Genomic DNA, 23,568 nt, shown 5'->3' with positions numbered 1-23,568 from the left:
TCATTTTTTTTTTAGTCTTTCACTTTGCATTTGGACAGCTGCTATCCAGCCATTCACACCTCATCTAGGCACATCTTTTATTTCCTTATTTTACCCATTACCACTCCCTTTGGCTTTTGTGCCATGAAATATTTTGTCATTTAATCTCCCCCCTGCCATCCACCCTATTCAGATGTTCCCTTTTGTTCTTCCTCCCCCCTTTTCCCCTTTCACTTGCTCATAACCTATTAAATTTCTAACTTTCCTCGTCTCTGCTGAAAAGTCATTGGCCTGAAACGTCAACTCTGTTTCTCTCCATAGTTGCTGCCTGACCTGCTCAGTATTTTCAGCATTTTGTTTTTATATCCTGAATGGTTAGTCTGACATATTGCACCAAGCAACAATTGGGTGTTCGGTTTCACAAAACTCTGAATAACTCCCCCAATATACTTAATACCAAAATTGAGAGTTCTTTGAAAATGTATTTGGCTTGCCATTTATTGCTAGTAGCAGATCAGATCTTTAATGTAAAAAGTGAAAAACTTTACCTTTTTAGCTTGACAATATTCTTTTTCCATCACTTTCCCAAGTACCCAAGGTCTCCTAGAAGAACCTGGAACTAAAAGTAAATAAATCATTTTCCACTGACTAAATCAGTAACTCTAAAGTCAGTTAGAGAACTATTTGTTCCCTGAAAAATCTCTTTAGAAAATTGTATTTTAAAAGTTTGGAGGGTGAAAAGTATACCCCTAACTTCACCATTATATCAACATCACTGAAAAATAGAGATATGTCAAAGATTTTCATATTACATTCTTCAGGACATTTTGCAAGAATACCAATATTGGGGGAAGGCAACCATTTATATTGAATGTGAAGAGAGTGCTGATTGGCTGGCAAGTGGACTCTGATTGGTAGAGGTGTTTGGAGAATGCATTTTAAAAAATGCCTGGCAGTTAACTGTCACTCACCACCAGTGGTGCATTCTCCATGTCAATGCCTCTACCAATCGGAATCCATTTTCCAACCACTTAGCATTCTCTTCATATACAGTACAAATTGTTGTCTGTTATGACACAGATGGTAAACGCTGAGCTGTTCAAATCCTAGAGGGAAACTTGAAACAACTGACACAATTAATTTTCAATTTGTATAAGTTTCGAGATGCATTCGAGTAGCAATAAGACCACCAAGTCTTATAGGTTTATAAAAACTAGATTAAGCATTTATTAAAAAGAGAAATGTTTTTTTAAATACATACAGATCTACAAATTACTACTAATAACTTCTAAATCCCCTAATCAATCTAACTCACAGTTACACTTTCGTTAAGGCAACTGTAAGACGCAGATTTTAAAAGACCCAGGCAAAGAAACAAGATAAAAACAAAAAACTGCGGATGCTGGAAGATACCCTGGACAAATCGAATTCAAAGTGAGTTCTCTTAACTTCAGTCCTTTGAAGACAGCAGCTTGAGGCATAGATGCTGAAGGCTTTTTCACACTTGTAAGATCTTAAAATGCCTACCCTCACACACAGCCTTTGCTCCTTTGATGCGTGTTTTCCCCTTTGAATGCAAATATCCATCGTTTCACTATGTCTTTGGACCTTACTTTCCTGATAATAAAACCCTCTCACAGCACTATGTTTTACCAATAATCTTTGGGGAAAATAAACGCTGTTTCTAAACGTCACCTGGCTAGGTGACACAGTTCACCTCTCCTTTGAAAACAATCTAGTCTGGTTTATTTAAAAATGCAAATGTTCCCTTGACACCTATGTTTCTAAACTTCCCCATGACTACCTAATTAACATTTCAAACCTAACTTCTCTTCCTACATCAAAGCACCCAGACTAGCTGCCTATAATTTAATTAAGTCTTACACGCAGAGACACAAATAGACACACATATATCCCACTATTACTCAATTTTACAATAAATTCCAATAATATTATGAGAATTATAATATCCTCCTGACCTGCCTATATTGGTATTCTTGTAAAGTTTTTTGATCAGTATGCTTCCAATTCAACAAGGAAGGAAGCAGGGCTGGCGCTAGTTCTGGGAAGGAAATAATGGGGAATGAGGCATGGTTCAGTGAACATCTGGAAGCAGTGATCTTAATTTCATTAGATCTAGAACTGTTAAGGAAAAGGATCAGGTGTAATCAAGCATAAAATTACTTCACTGGAAAAAGCATAACTTCAATGCTTTGAATAGGGACTAGGTGGTTTGGAATCATAAAATGGTGGGCAAAACAGCAATTGAACAATGGGAGGCCTTCAAAGAGGTTCAGGTATAAAAGACACATTTCCATTAGGGGGAAAAGGAGGAACATCCAAAGCTACAGGTTCCTGGATGACTAAAGGTTAGATAGAGGTTAAAATAAGGTACATAAAGGAAGCTTATGACAAATATATGGTCCATAATAGAGCCAAGCTGAATATAGAAAACAAAGAGGAGACCTAAAAATTGGAAGAAAGGGTACAGATTAGCAGCTTGTTCTCCGTAATGAAAAACAAATAATGGTGAGGGTTGATGTTGTGTACGTGGACTTCCAAAAGGCAATTAAAGAAATTTGAACTTGCAGTTAATAGATGAAAGGATGAAACAAAAAGATTTGACATTTTAAGACTTTACTGTAACCAAGGACTAAACACTATCTTTGTAGCAACTTATCCTTTAAATCACAAAATGGAACTTTCCCCTTTTCCTTTTAGCACAACTGAAAACACACTTCACAGATACACTTTAAGCTGTCCTTTAAGTAGACTTTCAATTATCCTGGAACCAGTCCAAGGAGATTCTTAGATCCTGTGGCTTCCTTCTGTCTTTTTCTTCCTCAGCCTTGGAACTTTTAATCTCAGAACAGGGATGAGATTCATCCCCTCCAGAGATTCTTCCTCTAGCACAAGCTAGGCAAAATCTTCCAGGCTCCTTTTAACTCCTCATGAAATTGGCCTTTTTAATCTGAGTGCAAGCTCCAATCTGCATTCCTGCATGGTGAACCATAGCATCTTGCTGTCCATAGCTGTTCTCCCTCTTCTGGACCATGGCATACTAACCTTGTCAGTGAGTTTTCAGCAATATCTTGGAACCTTCCCCTCTCAAAACCTATCTGTTTTCCAATGTGAATCACATCAGCCCTGTATCCATATAGAGATGATTAGCTATCTTCGAGACCCAACTCTCTTTTACCTTGGGACTAAATGGACAGTTTAAAACACAACTGTTTACAACCTCACATTTTCGACGCTTTTTTGGGACTTTGGAGACTCTGAGTCTATCTACTGTTAGTTTACAGGCTGCTGCCATTGTCTCCAAGTGTAAACAGCTTTCACATTCTTCCCAGTAAAACAAATAGGCCCCCTTTTAATCTCTGACAATTAAATCATCCAGGCTTTATATAAGGCAGGCATCAGAACAGGTCACATGCCCCCCTTCATTTCACCTTCAATTAAGGACACAATCCAAAACATAATGATCTTATAAATCTCAATTGTAACAAGCTAGCATAATAGGGAACCCAAAAGTCTGTTGTAAAAACAAACAACAAAAAGGTTTCCAAAGGAAGAGTGGGGCTCATTGTTACTGAGAGAGGTAAATCTTGTGGAGGCAGAGGGCATGACTAGCTTAACACCGTTTTTACAATGTCTTCATGAAAAAGGAGGGTGCTGCTAATGCAGCAGTAAAGAAACAGTAACGACACTGGACAGGATAAAAATAGATATATTGAAAAGGTTAGCAGTCCTCAAATTAAGTCAGCCAGTCTAGATGGGATGTCTCATAGGGCGCTGGGGGTAATTAAGGGTGGAAATTGCAGAGGCCCTGGCCACAATTTTTAAAATCCTTCTTGAATATGAGTAAACTGGAGGATGCTACACCTTGTTCTTTTTCAAAAAGGGGAGAGGGACAAACCCAGTAACTAAAGGCCAGTCAGCCTAATGTCAGTTGTTGGGAAACTTTTAAAGACAATAATCCAGCATAAAATTCATAGATACTATGGAAAGTAGGGGTTTATCAAAATTAAAACCCATGGGATTAAAAGGGACAAATGACAGCATAGTTGCAAAATTAGTTAAGTGGGAGAAAACAGAGTTGAGATGAATGGTTGTTTTTCAGGCCAGCAAAAGGTATACAGGGGTTGTTCTTAGGATTAATGGTCTTTTTGATATACACCAATGATGTGGACTTGGGTATACAGGCAATAATTTAAAAGATTTCAGTTGACACAATAGTAAAAAATATAGTGAATAACGAGGAGGATAGTAACAGACTTCAGGAGGGCATGGACAGATGGATGATAGGACAGACACATGGCAGCTGAAATTTAATACAGAAGTGTGAAGTGATACCTTTTGGCAGGAAGAATGAACATAAGTAACATACACTAAACATGCAATTTTAAAGGGGGCTAAAGAGTGATCTGGGAGCATATGTACATAAATCCTTGAAGGGGTAGGACAAGTTGAGAAAGCTGTTAAAAAAAGTATATGGGTTCCTTAAGTTTATTAATAAAACAATAGAAAACAAAAGCAAGGAAGTTATGCTAAACCTTTAAACACTGGTTAGACATCAGCTGGAGTATTGTGCCCGATTTTGAGCACTACTTTAGCAAGGATGTCAAAGCCTTAGTGATGGTGCAGAGGAGATATATTGGAATATGACCAGGAATGAGGAAGTTCAGTTATGTGGTGAGACTGGGGAAGTTGGATTTTTTTTCCTTGAAGCAGAGAAGGCTAAGAAATTTGATAAGGCGTTCAAAATCATGAAGTGTTTTGATACTTTCAAGAGAGAGAATCTTCCAGTGAAGATTCAGTAAAACAGAGAACACAGATTCAAGGTGATTGGCAAAAAACCCCAGAAGTAACGTGAGGTTGTTGTGATCTGGAAGCACTGACTGAACAGGAGTAGGAGTACATTCAATAGTAACATTCAAGAAAGAGATGGATAGGCACTTGAAGGAAAATAATCTGTGAGCTAAGGGGAAAGAGCAGGGATTGTTACTAACAAGATAACTTTACACAAGAACCAGCACAAGCATGATGAGTGGACTGTTCTACCTCATTTTATGCTTAAGGTGCACCACTTTTTCCACACTGCTACAAGTTCAAAACAATTATTTACAGGTAAATCACAGAATCACTCAGTGCAGAAGAGGCCCTTCAGCCCATCAAGTCTGCACCGACACGTGAGAAACACCTCCCCTACCTACCTAATCCCATTTACCAGCACTTGACCCATAGCCTTGAATGTTATGGCATGCCAAGTGCTCATCCAGGTACCTTTTAAAGGATGTGAGGCAACCTGCCTCCACCACCCTCCCAGGCAGCACATTCTAGACCGTCACCACGCTCTGGGTAGAAAATTATTTCCTCACATCCCCACTAAGACTCTTGGCCCTCAGCTTGAATTTGTGTCCCCTCGTGACTGACCCTTCAACTAAGGGGAACAATTGCTCTCTATCCACCCTGTCCATGCCTCCCAATCTTGTACATCTCAATCAGATCGCCCCTCAGTCTTCTCTGCTCCAATGAAAACAACCCAAGTCTATGCAACCTCTCTTCATAACTTAAATGTTTCATCCAGGCAACATCCTGGTGAATCTCCTCTGAAACCCCTCCAGTACAATCACATCCTTCCTATAATGTGGCAACCAGAACTGCACACACTGCTCCAGCTGTGGCCTCACCAAGGTTCCATACAACTCCAACACGATCACCCTACTTTTGTAATCTATGCCTCGATTAATAAACGCAAGTGTCCCATATGCCTTTTTCACCACTCTGCTAACATGCCCCTCCGCCTTCAGAGATCTATGGACACACATGCCAAGGTCCCTTTGTTCCTCAGAACTTCCTAGTGTCATGCCATTCATTGAATACTTCCTTGTCAAATTACTCCTTCCAAATTGTATCACCTCGCACTTTTCAAGATTAAATTCCATCTGCCACTTATCTGCCCATTTGGCCATCCTGTCTATATCTTCCTGTAGCCCAAGACACTCAACCTCACTGTTAAGCACCTGGCCAATCTTTGTGTCATCTGCAAACTTACTAATCCTACCCCCCACATAGTCATCTATGTCGTTTATATAAATGACAAATAATAGGGGACCCAGCACAGATCCCTGTGGGAGCCACTGGACACTGGCTTCCAGTCACTAAAGCAGCCTTCTGTCATCACCCCCTGCCTCCTACAACAAAGCCAATTTTGAATCCACCTTATGAAATTACCCTGTATCCCATGTGCATTTGCCCTCTTTATAAGTCTCCCATGTGGGACCTTGTCAAAGGCTTTGCTGAAATCGATATAAACTACATCAACTGCACTGCCCTCATCTACACACCTGGTCACCTCCTCAAAAAATTCAATCAAATTTGTTAGGCATGACCTCCCTCTTACAAAGCCATGCTGACTAAGTAGATTCCCTCCTTCAGAATTTTCTCCAATAGTTTCCCTACCACTGACGTGAGACTCGCTGGTCTGTAATTCCCTGGCTTATCTCTACAACCCTTCTTAAATAGCGGAACCACATTAGCTGTTCTCCAGTGCTCTGGCACCTCCCCCCTGGCCAGAGAGGAATTAAAAATTTGGGTCAGAGCCCCTGCAATCTCTTCCCTTGACTCCCTCAGCTGTCTGGGAAACAAATCATCTGGACCTGGAGATTGTCCACTTTTAAACCTGCCAACACCTCCAATACCTTGTCACTCCCTATACCAATTTGCTCAAGAACCTCGCAGTCCCTCTCCCCGAGTTCCATACCTTCATCCTCATTCTCTTGGGTGAAGACGGATGTGAAGGAGTTAGTAATCATATAAATGAAGAACAAAATTAGACTACATAATTATCATCTGAATTCCAAGTTACTGGCTCGCAATTTACAAAAATAAAATTTTAGTAAATTAATAAAGTTTATCACTAACATGCGTTTATATTTTCTGGAGTGACATTTTCAAAGATTTAAAAAACTGAAATGTACTTGAAAGACCATATAGGCTAGTCTATTGCTTTGTGGTGCAAAATCTGCGTATATCTATCATGAAACTCTAGTCACATTGTGCAACAGTACATCTTACAGACAAATATATATTTCACCATCTTGCACATAAATATATATTTTGTATCGAAATAAATAAATCTATATAAATATAGATACATATGCACGCACAAACAACCCATACCACTTAAGATCACCTGATTCAGAACAACCTTTTCTACTAAAACGAGTAAAACCTGCCAACTTACTTTTACAAGAAAAACATGGTTAAATTAAAAAGTGTATTTTGTTTCCTTCATCTAAAGTATTCCCACAAAGTAGTGATAAATCAGCATTAATGATTGGAATAAAACACTGCTACAAGATAGACCTTCAAACTACATTGGCCAGGTGGTGATTAGATCTGGACTACTTCTCAAGTTATAGTATTAGTAGCTACTTTTTGACAAGAATGTTTATTGTAGCATTCTGGGTTATTCTTTATGTAAGCCTTTAAGATACAATTCTACACCCACTCTTCACTTTTCATTATACCTCTGTATTCCCCAAATGCTGGGGATTTATCGGCTTAGAAAAGTATTTCATACATTTGTTGTGAAGTGTCACAGCAGCTTCTTGACTAATAAATTATTTCTTTGAAAGACCTTTAGAGGTAGAAAATAGCAATGAAATCCAGAGCACTTAAAGTTATGCACTTTAAATATATTTAATAAACCAATGGAGATGTGAATAATATAAAATATTAAACTACTGTATATGCCTCATTTGAGCAAGGTCCATTAAGAATTGTAAAATCAAAATATAGCTTAAGAGCTGCAAAGAATTGAGCATCACTGAAAACAATGGAGATCAAACCATACATGTCTTTTATGAACTGACAATTCTAATTTCTAATAAAACTTGGATTCATTTGGAAAAGTAGAGGGAAAAAGACTGGATTAAGGTTTTTTTTAAAAAAAAAGTACCATAAAAGGTTTTCAATGACTTTTTACAGGAGAATAATATTTGATATGAAACAGGGGACCCAATATTTGTCTGAAAAGGTGCTACTTTTATTTTAAGGATAATGCTTGTCCTATGGCTTTGCAGATAAATTTATATTCAAGCAAGCACGGAAATTACAAATAATGTTTTCCATTGGATCTCAGAGTGTCACAGCTGCATATATATGTTACCTATCATACAATCCCAAACTAAACTAATTTATGTTGGGACTCATTTCGCAATACAAGTTAACAGCTGCACAATAACTCATGTATCAAATTACTTCCCAACTGATCTCAAGAGGCTATGGAGTTTCTTGCCAGGAGAGCAATTGTCAAAATGTGTCCAGAATGGACTGGACACTGCAACAGCTTTGCAAAGGCGAAGTTACACTCAAGTTTCCTCACAAGCTCCTTTGCTTAAGCCCAACTTAAAATCTCCAAGGAATCACAATTGATGGCTAGAATAGATCATTTTCTTTAGCATCGCAGCGAGAGTGGGATTGTCAGAAATCAGCTGTTCTTTCACTAACTTAATACACTTGGTCCTACTTTTTAAATTTGGTTCAACTGACTACTTTCTGCTCTTCAATTTCAGTGCAAAGACCAAAGCAGAATACCAAACAACTACCACATACAATTATACACAGTACTATCAACATTATTAACAATATTACTCTTAGTGGGGGTATGATCCCTATACCAGCTACAGTTATGGGTACCTGCAGTATGGCGCCACTGAGGCACCAGCAATAACCTCTTCCCTAATCACAGAAATGACGCAACAGTGTGAATTTCAGCAAAATTCCACAATTACTGGAGAAACTGACGAGGAGCCTTTGGAAGATTCAGATTCAAAGTTAGATATTGATGAAGTTAACAAACAATTCATGGAACAAAGTGAACAACTGTATAACTCCTTAATGAATTGTCACTGGCAACCCCTGGATACAATCACATCAGAGATTCCCACTGCAGTATAAAACAATTCAAAATATATTTTTGTAAACGTTAATTCTTTATGGTATCCTGTAGGGCTATTTTCCACCCACGGTCGTTGACAGGGCCCTCAACCGTGTCCGGCCCATCTCCTGCGCATCCGCCCTCACGCCTTCTCCTCCCTCCCAAAAACATGATAGAGTCCCCCTTGTCCTCACTTATCACCCCACCAGCCTCCACATTCAAAGGATCATCCTCCGCCATTTCCAGCATGATGCCACCACCAAACACATCTTGCCTTCACCCCCCCTATCGGCATTCCGTAGGGATCGTTCCCTCCGGGACATAATGGTCCACTCCTCCATCACCCCTTACTCCTCAACCCCCATCTATGGCACCTCCCCATGCCCACGCAAAAGATGTAACACCTGCCCCTTCACTTCCTCTCTCCTCACCGTCCAAGGGCCCAAACACTCCTTTCAAGTGAAGCAGCATTTCACTTGCATTTCCCCCAACTTAGTCTACTGTATTCGTTGCTCCCAATGCGGTCTCCTCTACATTGGAGAGACCAAATGTTAACTGGGCGACCGTTTTGCAGAACACCTACGGTCTGTCCGCAAGAATGACCAGACCTCCCTGTCGCTTGCCATTTTAACACTCCACCCTGCTCTCTTGCCCACATGTCTGTCCTTGGCTTGCTGCATTGTTCCAGTGAAGCCCAACACAAACTGGAGGAACAGCACCTCATCTTCCGACTAGGCACTTTACAGCCTTCCGGACTGAATATTGAGTTCAACAATTTTAGATCTTGAGCTCCCTCCTCCATCCCCTTTCTGTTTCTTCCCCCTTCCTTTTGTTTTTTTTTCCAATAATTTATATAGATTTTTCTTGTCCCACCTATTTCCATTATTTTATGTGCCCCCCCCCAACCCCACTAGAGCTATACCTTGAGTGCCCTACCATCCATTCTTAATTAGCACATTCGTTTAGATAATATCACCAACTTCAACACCTCTGTGTTCTTTTGTTCTTTTGTCTGTGACATCTTTTGATGATCTGCTCCTATCACTGCTTGCTTGTCCCTACAATAACACCCCCCCTCCACTTCTCCCCCCCCACCAACCCCCACCTTAAACCAGCTTATATCTCACCCCTCTCCTTGTAAAGAAAAATCAGTTCTGTTGAAGGGACATGAGGACTCGAAACGTCAACTCTTTTCTTCTCCGCCGATGCTGCCAGACCTGCTGAGTTTTTCCAGGTAATTGTTTTTGTTTTGGATTTCCAGCATCCGCAGTTTTTTGTTTTTATACCAGTGGAGGTTGCTGGTTTGGAAGATGCAATTGAAGGAGATTTGGTGAGCTCTGCAGTGTGTCTTGTAGATGGAGGACAGGCTTTGGGGAGTCAGGAGGTGAGTTACTCGCTGCAGAATTCCCAGCTCTGACCTGTTCTTAGAGACACAGTATTTATATGGCTGGTCCAGTTAAGTTTCTGGTCAATGGTAACCCCAGGATGTTGATGCTGGAGGATTTGATGATAGTGAGCCAAGGGGAGATGGTTAGGCTTTCTGTTTTAGGAGATATCAATACTTGACACTTGGGTGGCACATGCATCACTTGCCTCACATCAATCTATGCCTGGCTGTTGCCAAGGTCTTGCTGGAAAGGGGGCAGGCTGCTTCAGTATCCGAGGAATCATGAATGGTACTGAACATTGTGCAATCATCACCAAGCATCCCCACTTCTGGCCTTATAATGGAAGGAATGTCATCAAGTAGCTGAAGATGATTGCTTTAGGATACTATCCTGAGGAACTCCTGCATCAGTGTCCTGTGGTTGAGATGACTGGCATCCTATAACAACAACCATCTTCATTTGTGCTAGGTATGACTCCAATTAGTAGGGTGTTTTTCCCAATTCCCAATGATTTCAATTTTGCTATGGCTCCTTAATGCCACACTAAGCCAAATACTTCCTTGATGGCAAGGGCTGTCACTCTCACTTCACACCGGGAATTCAGTTCTTCTTTGCCCATGCTTGGAACAAGCCTGTAATGAGGTCAAGAGCAGAGTTGCCCAGGCGGAATTCAAACTGAGCATCAGTGAGCAGGTTATTGCTGAGTAACTGTCACCTGATAGTGTACTTGGTGACACTGTTAGTGACATTTTCTAATCACTTTGCTGATAAATGAGCATAGATTGATGGGATGGTAATTGGCTGTATTGGATTTGCCTGGCTTTCTGTGGACAGGACGTGCCTAGGCAATTTTCTACATTGCCGAGCAGACGCCTATGTTGCAGCTGTGTTCAGACTATTTTCTTCTCAAATTCTGGAAATGATAACAGGGGATTCTTTTTTTCTGTGTTATCTGCTATAACTAATCTAATTTCAAAGGAACTGAAAGCGGTTTAGACAATCCATCCTTAGTCCAATACAAACAGGGATTTAATACTTAAACTAAAAAGTGCACTGGAACAGATTAAAACTATATAAATTACTTTGGCATATAACTCTCTTTTGTTCAAATGTGAAATACAAGCAACAACAGTTACTTCTGGCAGTAGATCTGAATTGATAGGGTGATTCCAAATACCATAATTATTGATTTTGAATAAAGACATCATTTTGAAACAAGAGTCTACAACTTCAAAATATAACTCTTCAGTTAGAATATTTGTTCTTTGCTATACAGGGAGTAATACGGTTTTCTGGTAAGATGCAACTCTTCAGGTAAATTGCTGCTTCCCAATGAATACTGTTATGAAATACAAACTTACCTTAATGTGGAGTGCAGAAGTCGGGAACTCCAAATCCCAAAAGTCTTCAGACTGCTCACACAATTGCAGGCTGGGAGAGGGCAGCACATGCGTAGTTCTGCATGTGTGTGCGCTCTGGGCCTAGGACAGGCCCCACATGCTTATGTATAAAGTAAAAAAGAGGGCACCAAAAACACCCAGGTCAGGGGACTGCGTGCAGAGTGCCATAGCCAGCAAGCAACTCAGGGAGGGGAACAGGGAGAGGTCCCAGACAGGGGAGAAGGAACAGGGGGGCAGGGAGAGGTCCCAACAGGAAGTCCCAGGTAACGGACAAAGACAGGGGACAGGAATGCTTCCCAATTAAGTTGAGGAAAAAGAGAGGAGCAGAGAAACCGGCTCCAAATTAGAGAAAGGACTGCCGGCAGCGGACTTTAAGTAAAGAGAGCCCAAGAGAAGCCCTGGTAATTTCTGCGGGCTGTTGGGGCAAAGGTACCCCTTTGGGGTAGTAGTGTTCCGCTTGGCATAGCCAAAGAGCTGAAACTGTGCTTGTAGGTTGATGTTTGTGTACACTCAGGAATCCAGGGGCACAGAATCTTTGGAGACGAGGTTGAAACCCTGTGAGGTGAGCCGTTGCTGAAGCTGCCTGAATTGGAGTGGCTTTTGGAGAGAATTCCAAGGCGAGATTTTTGAAGGTGAAGACTGGAAACCCTTATGAAAGAGATGGAGTTTCAGTGAGATTGGTTGGTTCAATGTTACTAACGCTTGGGCACTTGTTGCAAAATCCATGTATCTTTGTCGACAACCATTGGCTTGTTAATTCACACATACTTCATACTTAACCTGAATGTTAAGAGTAGATATTGTAAATTGTTTTATCTTTCTGACTTTGTATAATAAAGTTTGTTTTTGTTTGTTCAAAACTCATGGAATCATGTGACTTTAATATATTAGCAAGTTTCTTGAATCTCAAACTTTACGTATTTTAAATAAAAATGTTATCACCTAACTGGATCCTGCCAACAACTTGGGAGTCTGGCCAAGGATCATAACAATATGCTCTGCAGAACACAGGAACACAAGAAATAACAGGAGTAAACCACATGACCCATCCGGCCTGCTCCGCCATTCAATACGATCATGGCTGATCATTGGTTTTAACCCGATTTCCTTGCCCACTCCCCATATCTGTTGATTCCCCAAAGCACCAAAAATCTGTCCATCCCAGCCTTAAATATATTCAATGGAGCATCCACAACGCTCTGGGGTACAGAATTCTGAAGATTCACAACCCGGTGAAGCAAGTTCTCTTTATCTCAGTCCTAAATGATCGGCCCCTTATCCTGAGATGGTACCGTCATGTTTTAGATTCCCCAACCAGCCGAAACAATCTCTCAGTGTCCACTCCATCAAGCCCCTTCAGAATCTTGCACATTTCAATGAGACTGTCTCTCATTCTTAACTCCAGAGAATATGGCACAATTTACTTTGCTTCTCATCATAGGACAACCCTCTCAACTCAGAGGCAGGATTTGAACATGGCAAGACAATATGCACAAATGTGATGCAGCCAAGCCAGGGAGGGGGTGGGGGGAAAGACGGCATATTCGCACATTGGTCCTGCTGCAGAGAACTCAAATGACGATTTCAATGGATCAGCTACAGAACAAAGGCATGCAGGCTAAAATGCTTTGTGCATTGGGAAGCCTGCCAGAAAGTCTGCGTACAAGGTAAAGGAGCAAGAAGTCCAGCACCAACTTGGCACAGAGCGTTGCGTAGAATTTAGAGCCCACTCTTCTCCATATGAATTGTATGGCTTGTTGTAGAAGCACCACCACGGAGCATCTGATGACCAGCTTCCATTATAGCACAAGGAGCAGCCACAACATTTGGGCAGCATTAGCACTATGATCCTGATACCAATGCTCAGAGGCTTCAGGGTTTCATAGCAGTTCAACAATCTCTTCTCCAACAGATTATTAGGATTGCTGGCTGAGTTGCAGTGACTCCATCCAGCATAAACTTGCTGCCTTCTCTCTGGGCGACAGCATTTGTCCTCCCATTCTGGTCAGTTTGCCAATGCCTTTGCTGTGCCTGTCAGCCAACCCAGACTGCTACTGTCCATGCAGTCTGAAGCTGGGTCTTCTAGACACAGAGCTGCTCAAGGTCATTCTCGAAGACCATCTAGTGTCCTCCATTGTAAATCAGTAGTCTTTCAACAGGTAAGTTGCCGGGTTCACCTAGGGCAAATAAATGTACAGAGGCAAGACTGGCACTGAGGGTTCGTTAAGGGTAATCAGCTTATTTTTGTATGCAACATGTCATAATTTCATTTATAAACTTGCATTCAAATGTGTATTTTGTGTTGGCTTTTATTTTTGCCTTTTAGTCAAAAGATGATGTGATAGTCAGTGACAGATGTAAGGCAAGGAGTATGGGACTGCTGATGAATGGGGATTCATGGTTATCGCCACTGAAATAGTTTGTCATGCACAGACTAGACAGGAGATTTTTAGGTTACAGCTTCCATTCCTTTTCTGTCTCCTGCTCCTCCTCCTCAGCTCTTGCCTGATAGTTAGTTGGAAGGGCTTTTCCATGATGGTAAGGTTGTGCAATATGTAGCTTACCTTGACAAATTTCGCAACATTCTTAGTCAAGTACTGCAGGGTTCCTTTAGAGCCATTTAGGCAGCAGTATTGTTGCTTTAAGATTTTTAAAAAAACATTTATGGGGCATTGTCATTGCTGGCTAGACAGCATTTATTGCCCATCCCTAATTGCCTTCGGGGTGGTGGTGATAAGCTGTCTTCTTGAACTGTTGCAGTCCATGTGGCTCAAGTCCATCTACAGTGCTGTTAGGAGGGATTTCTAGGATTTTGACTCAGTGACAGTGAAGGAACGGCAATATATTTCAAGTCAGGATAGTGAGTGGCTTGGAGGGGAACTTCCAGGTGGTGGTGTTCTCATCTGTCTGCTGCTCTTGTCCTTTTAGATGGTAGTGGTAGGTGCTGACTAAGGAGACTTGGTGAGTTCCTGCGATGCATCTTGTAGGTGGTACATACTGCTGCCACTGTGCATCTGTGCTGCAGTGAGTGAAGTGTGTGGATGGGGGTTCAATCAGATGGGCTGCTTTGTCCTGGATGTTGTTGAGCTTCAAGTGTTGTTGGAGCTGCACTCATCCAGGCAAGTGGAGAATTTTCCATCACACTCCTGACATGTGCCTTGTGGATGGTGGACAGATTTTGGGGAGTCAGGAGGTGAGTTACTCGACACAGGATTCCTGGCCTCTGACCTCCTCTTGTAGTCACAGTATTTATGCGGCTAGTCCAGTTCAGTTTCTGGTCAATGGCAACCTCCAAGTCGTTAGTAGTGGGGGATGCAGAGGTGGTAATACCACTGAACAACAAGGGGCAATGGTTAGATTCTCTCTTGTTGGAGATTGTCATTGCTTGGCACTTGTGTGGCATGAATGTTACTTGCTTGGATATTGTCCAGGTCTTGTTGCATTTAGGCATGTACTGCTTCAGTATCTGAGGAGTCGCAAATGGTGAAAATTGCACAATCATCAGCGACCATCCTCACTTCTGACCTTATAGCGGAAGCGAGGTCATTGATGATGCAGCTGAAGATGGTTAGGCCAAGGACACTGCCCTGAGGAACTCCTACAGTGATGTCCTGCAACTGAGATGATTGGCCACCAACAACCACACCTATCTTCCTTTGTGCCAGGTATGACTCCAACCAACGGAGAGTTTTCCCTTGATTCCCACTGACCCCAGTTTTGTTAGGGCTCCTAGATGCCACACTTGGTCAAATGCTGCTTTGCTGTCAAGGGCAGTCACTCTCACCTCACCTTGGGAGTTCAGCTCTTTAATCCATGTTTTAATCAAGGCTGTAATGAGATCAGGAGCTGAGTGGCCCTGGGGGAACCCAAACTCAGGTCATTGCTAAGCAAATGCTGCTTAATGGCACTGTTGATGACCCCTTCCATCATTTTACTGATGATCGAGGAGTAGACTGATAGGACGGTAACTGGCCAGGTTGAATTTGCCCTGCTTTTTGTGTACAGGAAATACCTGGGCAACTTTCCACATTGCCAGGTAGATGCCAGTGCTGTAGCTGTACTGGAGCAGCTTGGCTAGGGACACAGCAAGTTCTGGATCACAAGTCTTCAGTACTATTGTCAGGGCCCACAGACTTTGCAGTATCCAGTGCATTCAGCTGTTTCTTGATATCACATGGAGTAAATCGGATTAGCTGAAGTCCGGCATCTGTGATGCTAGGGATCTCCGGAGGAGGCAGAGATGGATCATCCACTCAGCACTTCTCACTGAAGATTCTTGCAAATGCTTCAGCCTTATCTTTTGCACTGGGCTCCCCCATCACTGAGGATGGGAATATTTGTGGAGTTTCCTCCTCCAGTGAACTTTTTAACCATCCACCATCATTCACAACTGGATGTGGTAGGACTGCAGACGTTGGATCTGATCTGTCGATTGTGGGATCGCTTAGCCCTGTCTATCACTTGTTGCTTATGCTTTTGGTACATAAGTCATCCTATGTTGTAGTTTCACCAGGTTGACACTTCATTTTTAGCTATGCCTGGTGCTGCTCCTAGCATGCCCTCCTGCACTCTTCATTGAACCAGGGTTGATCTCCTCGCTGGTTGGTAATGATAGAGTAAGGGATATGCCATACCAAGAGGTTACAGATTGTGGGTGAGTACAATTCTGCTGCTGATGGCCCACAGTGGCTCATGTTTGCCTAGTCTTGAGTTGCTAGACCTGTTCGAAATCTATCTCATTTGGCATGGTGGTAGTGTCACACAGCACAATGGAGGGTATCCTCAATGTGAAGATGGGACTGTGTGTCCAAAAGGATTGTGCTGTGGTCACTCCTACCAATACTGTCATGGACAGATGCATCTGTGGCAGGCAGGATGGGGAGGATGAGGTCAAGTGCGTTTTTCCTTCTTGCTGGTTCCCTCACCATCTGCTGCAGACCCATTCTAGCAACTAAGTCCTTGAAGACTCAACCAGCTCGGTCTGTGGTGCTATTACCGAGCCACTCTTGGTGATGGTCATTGAAGTCTCCCACCCAGAGTACGTTCTGCAGCCTTGCCATCCAGTGCTTCCTCCAAGTGGTGTTCAACATGAAGGAGTACTTATTCGTAAGCTGGGGGAGTGGGGGGGGCAACTTGGTAATCAGTGGGAGTTTTCCTTGCCCATGTTTGACCTGATGCCATGAGACTTCATAGGATCTGGAGTCGATGCTGAGGTCTCCCAACGCAACTTCCTCCTGACTGTAAACCACTGTGCCATCACCTCTAGTGGGTCTGTCCTTCCAGTAGGATAAGAGATACCCAGGAATGGTGATGGTAGTGTCTAGGTATGATTCCGTGAGTATGACTATGTCAAGCTATTGCTTGACTAGTCTGAGAATCTTCCAATTTTGGCACTAGCCCCCAGATGTTAGTAAGCGCAACTTTGCAGGGCTGACAGGGCTGACTTTGCTGGTGTCATTTCAGGTGCCTAGGTTGATGCCTGGTGGTTTGTCCAGTTTCATTCCTTTTTCTAGCTGCTTTTGCTATGACTGAGTGGCTAGCTCAGCCATTTCAGAGGGCATTTAAGAGTCAACCACATTGCTGTGGATCTGGAGTCAGGCCAACTAAAAACAGCAGATTTCCTTCCCTAAAGGACATTATTGAATTAGGTGGGTTTTTACGACAATCAACAATAGTTTAGTAACAGATTTTTATTGAATTCAAATTTCACCATCTCCCATGGTGGGATTCGAATCCATGTCCCCAGAGCATTATCCTGGATCTCTGGATTAGTCATCCAGTGACAACACCACCTTCCCTAACTTCTTATTAAAAGGGTTCTTTGAGGAAGTAACAGGCAAAGTGGGTAAAGGGGAATCTGTAGTGGTGGTGAAAATACAGATTTCCAAAAAGCATTTGATAAAATGCCACATCAAAGGTTCCTACACAAAATAAGAGTTCATGGTGTAGAGGGTAACATATTAGCATAGATAAAAAATTGGTTAGCTAACAGGAAACAGAGAATAGGGATAAATAGGTATTTTTCGGGTTGGCAGGCTGTAACTGGTGTGCCACAGGCATCATAGTTTTGGCATCTCAATTATTTACAATCTATATGAATGCTTTGAATGAAGAGACCGAACGTATGGCTGCTAAATTTGCAGATGACACCAAGATAGGCAGGATAGTAAGCTGCCATGAGGAGGCAGAGTCTACAAATGGATGTAGATAGGTTAAGTGACTGGACAAAAATCTGGAAGATAGAGTATAATGTGGGAAAATATGAACTTGTCCACTTTGGCAGGAACAATAGAAATGTAGTATACTATTTAAATGGAGAGAGATTGCAGAGCTCAGCAGTACAGAGGAATCTGGGTGTCCTGGCACATGAATCACAAAGAGGTAGTACGCAGATATAGCAAATGATTAAGAAGGCAAATGGAGTGTCAACGTTTATTGAAGGGGAATGGAATATAAAAGTAGGGGAGTTTTTCTGCAGCTGCACAGGGCCTTGGTGAGACCAGATTTGGAGTATTGTGTACAGTTTCTTGTCTCCTTATTTGAAAACTGATCTAATTGCATCAGAAGCAGTTCAGAGAAGGTTCATTCAATTCATTCCTTGGATGAAGGGCTTATCTTATGAAGAAAGATTTTGAATAGGTTAGGCCTATACCCATTGGAATTTAGAAGAATGAGAGGTGATCTTATTGAAAGATGTAAAATCCTGAGGGGACTTAATGGGGTGGATAGCGGGTGGGTGTTTCCTCTTGGGGGAGAGACTAAAACTAGGGAACATAAGCGGTCTCCTTTTTAAGACGGAGGAGATTTTTTTTTCTGAGGGTCGTTATGGAGGCTGGTCATTGAAATTATTCAAGGCTGGGCTAGACTGGTTTTTGGTAGGCAAGGGAGGCAAAGATTTTGGGGGGCAGGTAGGAAGGTGGAGTTGAGACCACAATCAGATCAGTCTTATCAACTGACAGAGTAGGCTCGAAAATCCGAATGGCCTATTCCTCTTAAGTCTTATGTTCCTAGGACAGATGACCAAATGTTCGATCAACAAAAAGGTGCAGCTCAAATTTTTTGCACTGAGGCTCAGTAGGTAGCACTCTTGTCTTGTGCGTCAGAAGGTTGGAGGTTCATGTTCCTCTCCAGGATTAGAGCAGAAAATCAAGGCTAGTGCAGTAATCGTGTAGATATAAAAGGTACCATGCCACGATATCGAACAAGAGCAAGGGAGTTAACCATGGTGTCCTGGCCAATACTTATCCCTCAATCAACAGCACAAAAGCAGATCATCTGGTCATTATGACATTGCTGTTTGTGGGAGTTTGTGTGCAAATTAGTTATTGTGTTTTCTATCTACAACAATAACTACACTTCAAAAAATAATTAATTGGCTGTAAAGTGCTTTGAGATATCCAGTGGTCATGAGAAACACTATATAAGTATGAGCCTTTCTTTTCAATGTTGCCCTTTGTTATTTCTGCTCTTCTCATTAAATTTTTCAATATCCAGAATCACAAAATTGTTACAGTGCAGATGGAGGCCACTTGGCTCACCATGTCTGTGCCGGCTCTCCGAATCAGCAGTGTCATTCCCCTGCCTTCTCCCCAGATGCATTTAGCATTTAATTTTAACTTTAACATGGGCAGCTGAGACCTGTTGCTTGCAATTACTATGCCACGTGAGGACTTTAGGACAAGTCATTGTCTTGGACAACATGCATGAGAAGCGTCTCGACGTTTTCAAGCTTGAGGAGCAGCTGGAGTCACTGCAAAGTATCAGAGTTTCCAGGAAGTGGCCATCCCATAGGCAGAATGTGTTTAAGTTAACAGATGGGTGGCTTTCCAGAAATGTAGGAAGGGACAGGAAGTGCTGGAATCTTATGGTTATATGCTACTCTCAAACTTAGTGCTGGAAACTTTTGGGAATGATGCCATCTTGAAGGTGTGCAGTCCAGGCACATGGGTGGAGGAGAGCGGGGTGGCAGTATAGAAATGCAGCTGTTTCGGAGATTCCGGGGACAGACAGGAATTTCTGTAACTGTTATTGTGGTCCAGCTTGGTGTGCTGGATCCCTGGTGCCAGAGTAAAGAAAATCACAAAATGTGCAGGATGTTCTTCAGGGGGCAAGGAGTAAGTCAGGAGTTGACTGAGAGGGTAGGTATTGAGGTTCTACAGTCAAACGTTTAGGAGCTAGAAAGGAAGTTAATAAGTAGGGCCTCAAATGCAATCTCTGGATTACTTCTACTGCCAAATGCCAGGGAGATTAGAAATGAGAAGGTAGTGAGGATCAATGTGCGGCTTGAAAATGTGCAGGAGGGAGTGCTTCAGATTCTTGTGACGTTGGGACCAGTTGTGGCATAGAATATACCTCTTGAAGAGGGACGGATGCACCTCAGCAGGACTGGAACCAGTGTCTCTGCAGGGAGATTTATCAGTGTAGCTATGGAGGATTTAAACTAAATTGACAGGGGGGTGGGCACCAGCATACAAAAGTAAAGAGGAATAAGGTGCAAAAAGGAGCAAGTGCTGGGTGGTACTAAAGGAGGAAGTAACACCATATTAGATAGGAGCAGACTAAGGAGGACTGCAAGGAATACAAAGAGAGGTTTAGAATGCACGCAGGTATGCAGCAAAGCGTGGTGAATAAGGTTGGTGGTGCTACAAGTGTAAACTTGCAGGTGGGAATATAGCTTAGCAGTAATAATGGAAAAGTGACTTAAAAATGGAGAGGACCAGGAGCTTAATCTTCACAGATACAAAGTGTTCAGAAAAGATAGGGAGAGGAAAACAGGTGAGGTGGCAGTACTATTAGGGAAGACATTGTAATGTTAGAAAGAGAGGATATCCTTAAGATGGCACAGCGAGAATCCATTTGGTTAGAGTTGAGAAACAAAGTGGGTATGATCATGCTACTGAGGATATTCGATTGGCCTCCAAATAGTGGAAAAGAGAGAAGTAAATCTGTAGGGAAATCAGATGTGCAAGGACTAGAGTGGAGGTGATATTGGGACACTTTAATTGCCCAAATATCAGTTGGGATAATATTAGAGTAAAGGGAATGGAAGGGGATAAATTTCTGAAATGTGTTTGAGAATTTCCTAGACCAGTTCTACAGTCAAACGTTTAGGAGCTAGAAAGTCCAGACAGACTGTTCCGAGTTCAACTAGGAAGGAGGCATTGCTGGATCTGGTGCTGCGCCATGAGGTGGGCCAAGTGGATCAAGTGCCTGTGGAAGAAGACTTGGGTAAGAGTGATCATCATAAGGTTTAGTGATGATGAAAAGCAAAGAACAATCTAAAATAAACTTCCAAATTGGAAGAGGGCTATTCTCAATGGGACAAGACAGCATAATGGAACAATGGGTGATCTATAAGGAAGAACTGTTCTGGGTACAGTCTAGATACATTCCAACAAGGAGGGAGAAGCAAGAGAACCAAAGCCAGGGCTCCTTGGATGACAAGGCAGATGGAGAATATGGTAAAACAAAAAAAGATGTATTATGCATGTTAGATGAATTCTACAACGAAAACCATGACAAATACAATAAGTGTGAGTACAATAAGAAAAGTGAAGAGGGAAATAAGACTGGTAAACACAGAATAAGAACAGAATGGCAGTTAATATATGATAACCCAAAAATCTTCTACTGACATGTAATTCGGGAGCGGATAGTAACAGACGAGGTGAAGCTAACTGGTGACAAAGATATATGCTTAGAGGCACAGATCAAGGCTAGAATGCTTGAGTACTTTCTATCAGTCTTTACTAAGGAAAAGGCTGCTGATAAAATATTGGTAGAAGCAGAGATGGTAGAGGCAATGGATGGCGTGAAAACTGAGAGGAAGGATGAACTGGAAAGACTGGATGTGCTTAGGCTGGGTAAGTCTTCTGGTCTGGACAGCTTGCAACCCAGGTTGCTAAAGGAAGTGGGAGTGGAGAGTGTGTAAGGCCTTACCATAATCTTCTAATCTCCCCTAGGTATGGGGGAGGTGCCACAGGCTTGGACAGTGGCTATCTGACACCCATGTTCAAGAAAGGGTGCAAGGACATCCACAGTAACTACATTAAAGGCACTTGGAGAGGTTTGAGTTAATTAAGGAAAGCCAGTATTGTGTTTGACTAATCTAATCAAATTTTTTGATGAAGTAACAGAGAACATTGATGAAGGGAATGTAGTGGATTTTAAGAAAGCATTTGACAAAGTATTAACAAAATTGATACTCAATAGGAGAGTTGGTGTCAGCTTGGATAAAAAATTGGCTTAAGGACAGAAAACAGCCAGTCATGGTAAATAAAAATAAAGTGCTGGAAATACTCAGCAGGTCTGACAGCATTTGTTCTTAAAGAAGTCATATTCACCTCGATGTCAATTCTGTTTCTCTCTCCACAGATGTTGCCAGACCTGCTGAGTATTTCCAGCACTTTGTTTTTATTTCAGATTTCCAGCATTCGCGGTATTTTCCTTTAATTTTGGTCATGGTAAATAATTGTTTTACAGACTGCAGCATGGCAGACGATAACCCAGCTGGGACCACTGCTTTTTAATATGTATTAATGACTTGGATATTAGAAGACGGGTTAAAATTTCAATTTGTGAGTGATACAAAACTTGGACTTGTGATGGTGAGGGTGCTATCAATCAACTGCAACAGGACATAGGCTAGCAGAATGGGAAGACAAGCGGCAGATGGAATTTAATGGAGATGAGGTGATGTATTTTGGCAAAAGGGATAGGGAGAGACAATGTAGACTTGCTGATACAGTTTTAAAGAGTTTGCAGGGATGGAGCGGCCTCAGGGTTCATGTGCATACATCTTTGAAGGTGGTCGGATATATATTGAGAGAGTAGTTAGCAAATCATGTGTGATCTTGGGCTTTATAAACAGAGGCACGAGTACAAAAGCAGATAAGTTATGCTGAACCTCTGTAAGCTCTGGTTAGGCCACAACTATAGTGCTGCAACCCGTTTTGGTCACTACAATTTAGGAAGGATGTGAAGGTCCTGGAGAGGGTGTAGAGGAGATTCACCAGAATAGCTCTAGGTATGAAGAACTTTTTCTGTGCCATAATAACTGATTTTCAAAGATCCCCAAACAGGAATTTAAAAACATTAAAACACAATCACTTTTTCTTTGAAAATAGAACAAATTAAAGATTGGGACATACACATGGGATGGTGGTGTACTGTGACTGCAACATGTGGGAATCGGTGGAAGCACTGCAAACCTGGACAACCATATCTGCAGAAAGTGTCCTCGGGTTGGGCAACTTTGGCTGAGAGTTGTTGAGCTGGAGTCTGAGTTGTGGGCATTGCAGGGCATCAAGGAGTGAGAGAGTTACCTGGATATTTAGTTCCAGGAGGCAGTCATACCCCTTAGGTTAGGCAGAATTTTAGAGTAGGCCAATGGTCAGGGACAGGAGGGTGGGACTGCAAGTCAGGCAGGTCGGAGAACCAGCAAGTAGTGATGGAAGAGCCTCAGCCCCTGACTTTGTCCAACATATATGAGGTGCTTGCTACCTGTGCGGATGAGAAGGACTGCAAGGTAGATGAGCAGACTAACTATGGCACCAGAGCAAAGGATGCCATTCAAATGGGTGCAGCGAAGAGGAATGTGGTACTGATAGGAGACTGTATAGTCAGGGGATAGATACTGTTCTCTGCAGCTGCGACCAGGAGCTCTGAAGGTTGTGTTGTCCATCCAGTGCCAGGGTTAAGGACATCTCATGGCGGGAGAGGAATTTGGAGCAGGAGCAGGAGGATCCAGTTGTTGGGGTCTATATGGGAATCAACAATATAGCAGAGCATCATTCCTGGTTCAACCGAAGAGAATTTGGGGAGCTAGGGACCAAATTAAAATGTAGAACATCAA

General features: G+C 42.2%; 1 protein-coding gene across 2 annotated transcripts in view; it reads right to left on the bottom strand.

Annotated features, from left to right (window-relative positions):
• Window positions 1-23,568, bottom strand: part of rb1cc1 (RB1-inducible coiled-coil 1) — a 188,996-nt gene that overhangs the window by 6,777 nt on the left and 158,651 nt on the right. For both annotated transcript variants that reach the window (XM_041189528.1, XM_041189529.1), the window contains one exon: window positions 528-598. In XM_041189528.1, coding sequence (XP_041045462.1) covers window positions 528-598 — 71 coding nt within the window. The remainder of the gene's footprint in view (window positions 1-527; window positions 599-23,568) is intronic.

This window comes from Carcharodon carcharias, chromosome 6 (assembly GCF_017639515.1).
Source record: "Carcharodon carcharias isolate sCarCar2 chromosome 6, sCarCar2.pri, whole genome shotgun sequence".
In the NCBI taxonomy this organism is placed as follows: Eukaryota; Metazoa; Chordata; class Chondrichthyes; order Lamniformes; family Lamnidae; genus Carcharodon; species Carcharodon carcharias.
Note: the sequence above shows the minus strand (reverse complement) of the source record. Positions and strands in the feature narration are given on the sequence as shown.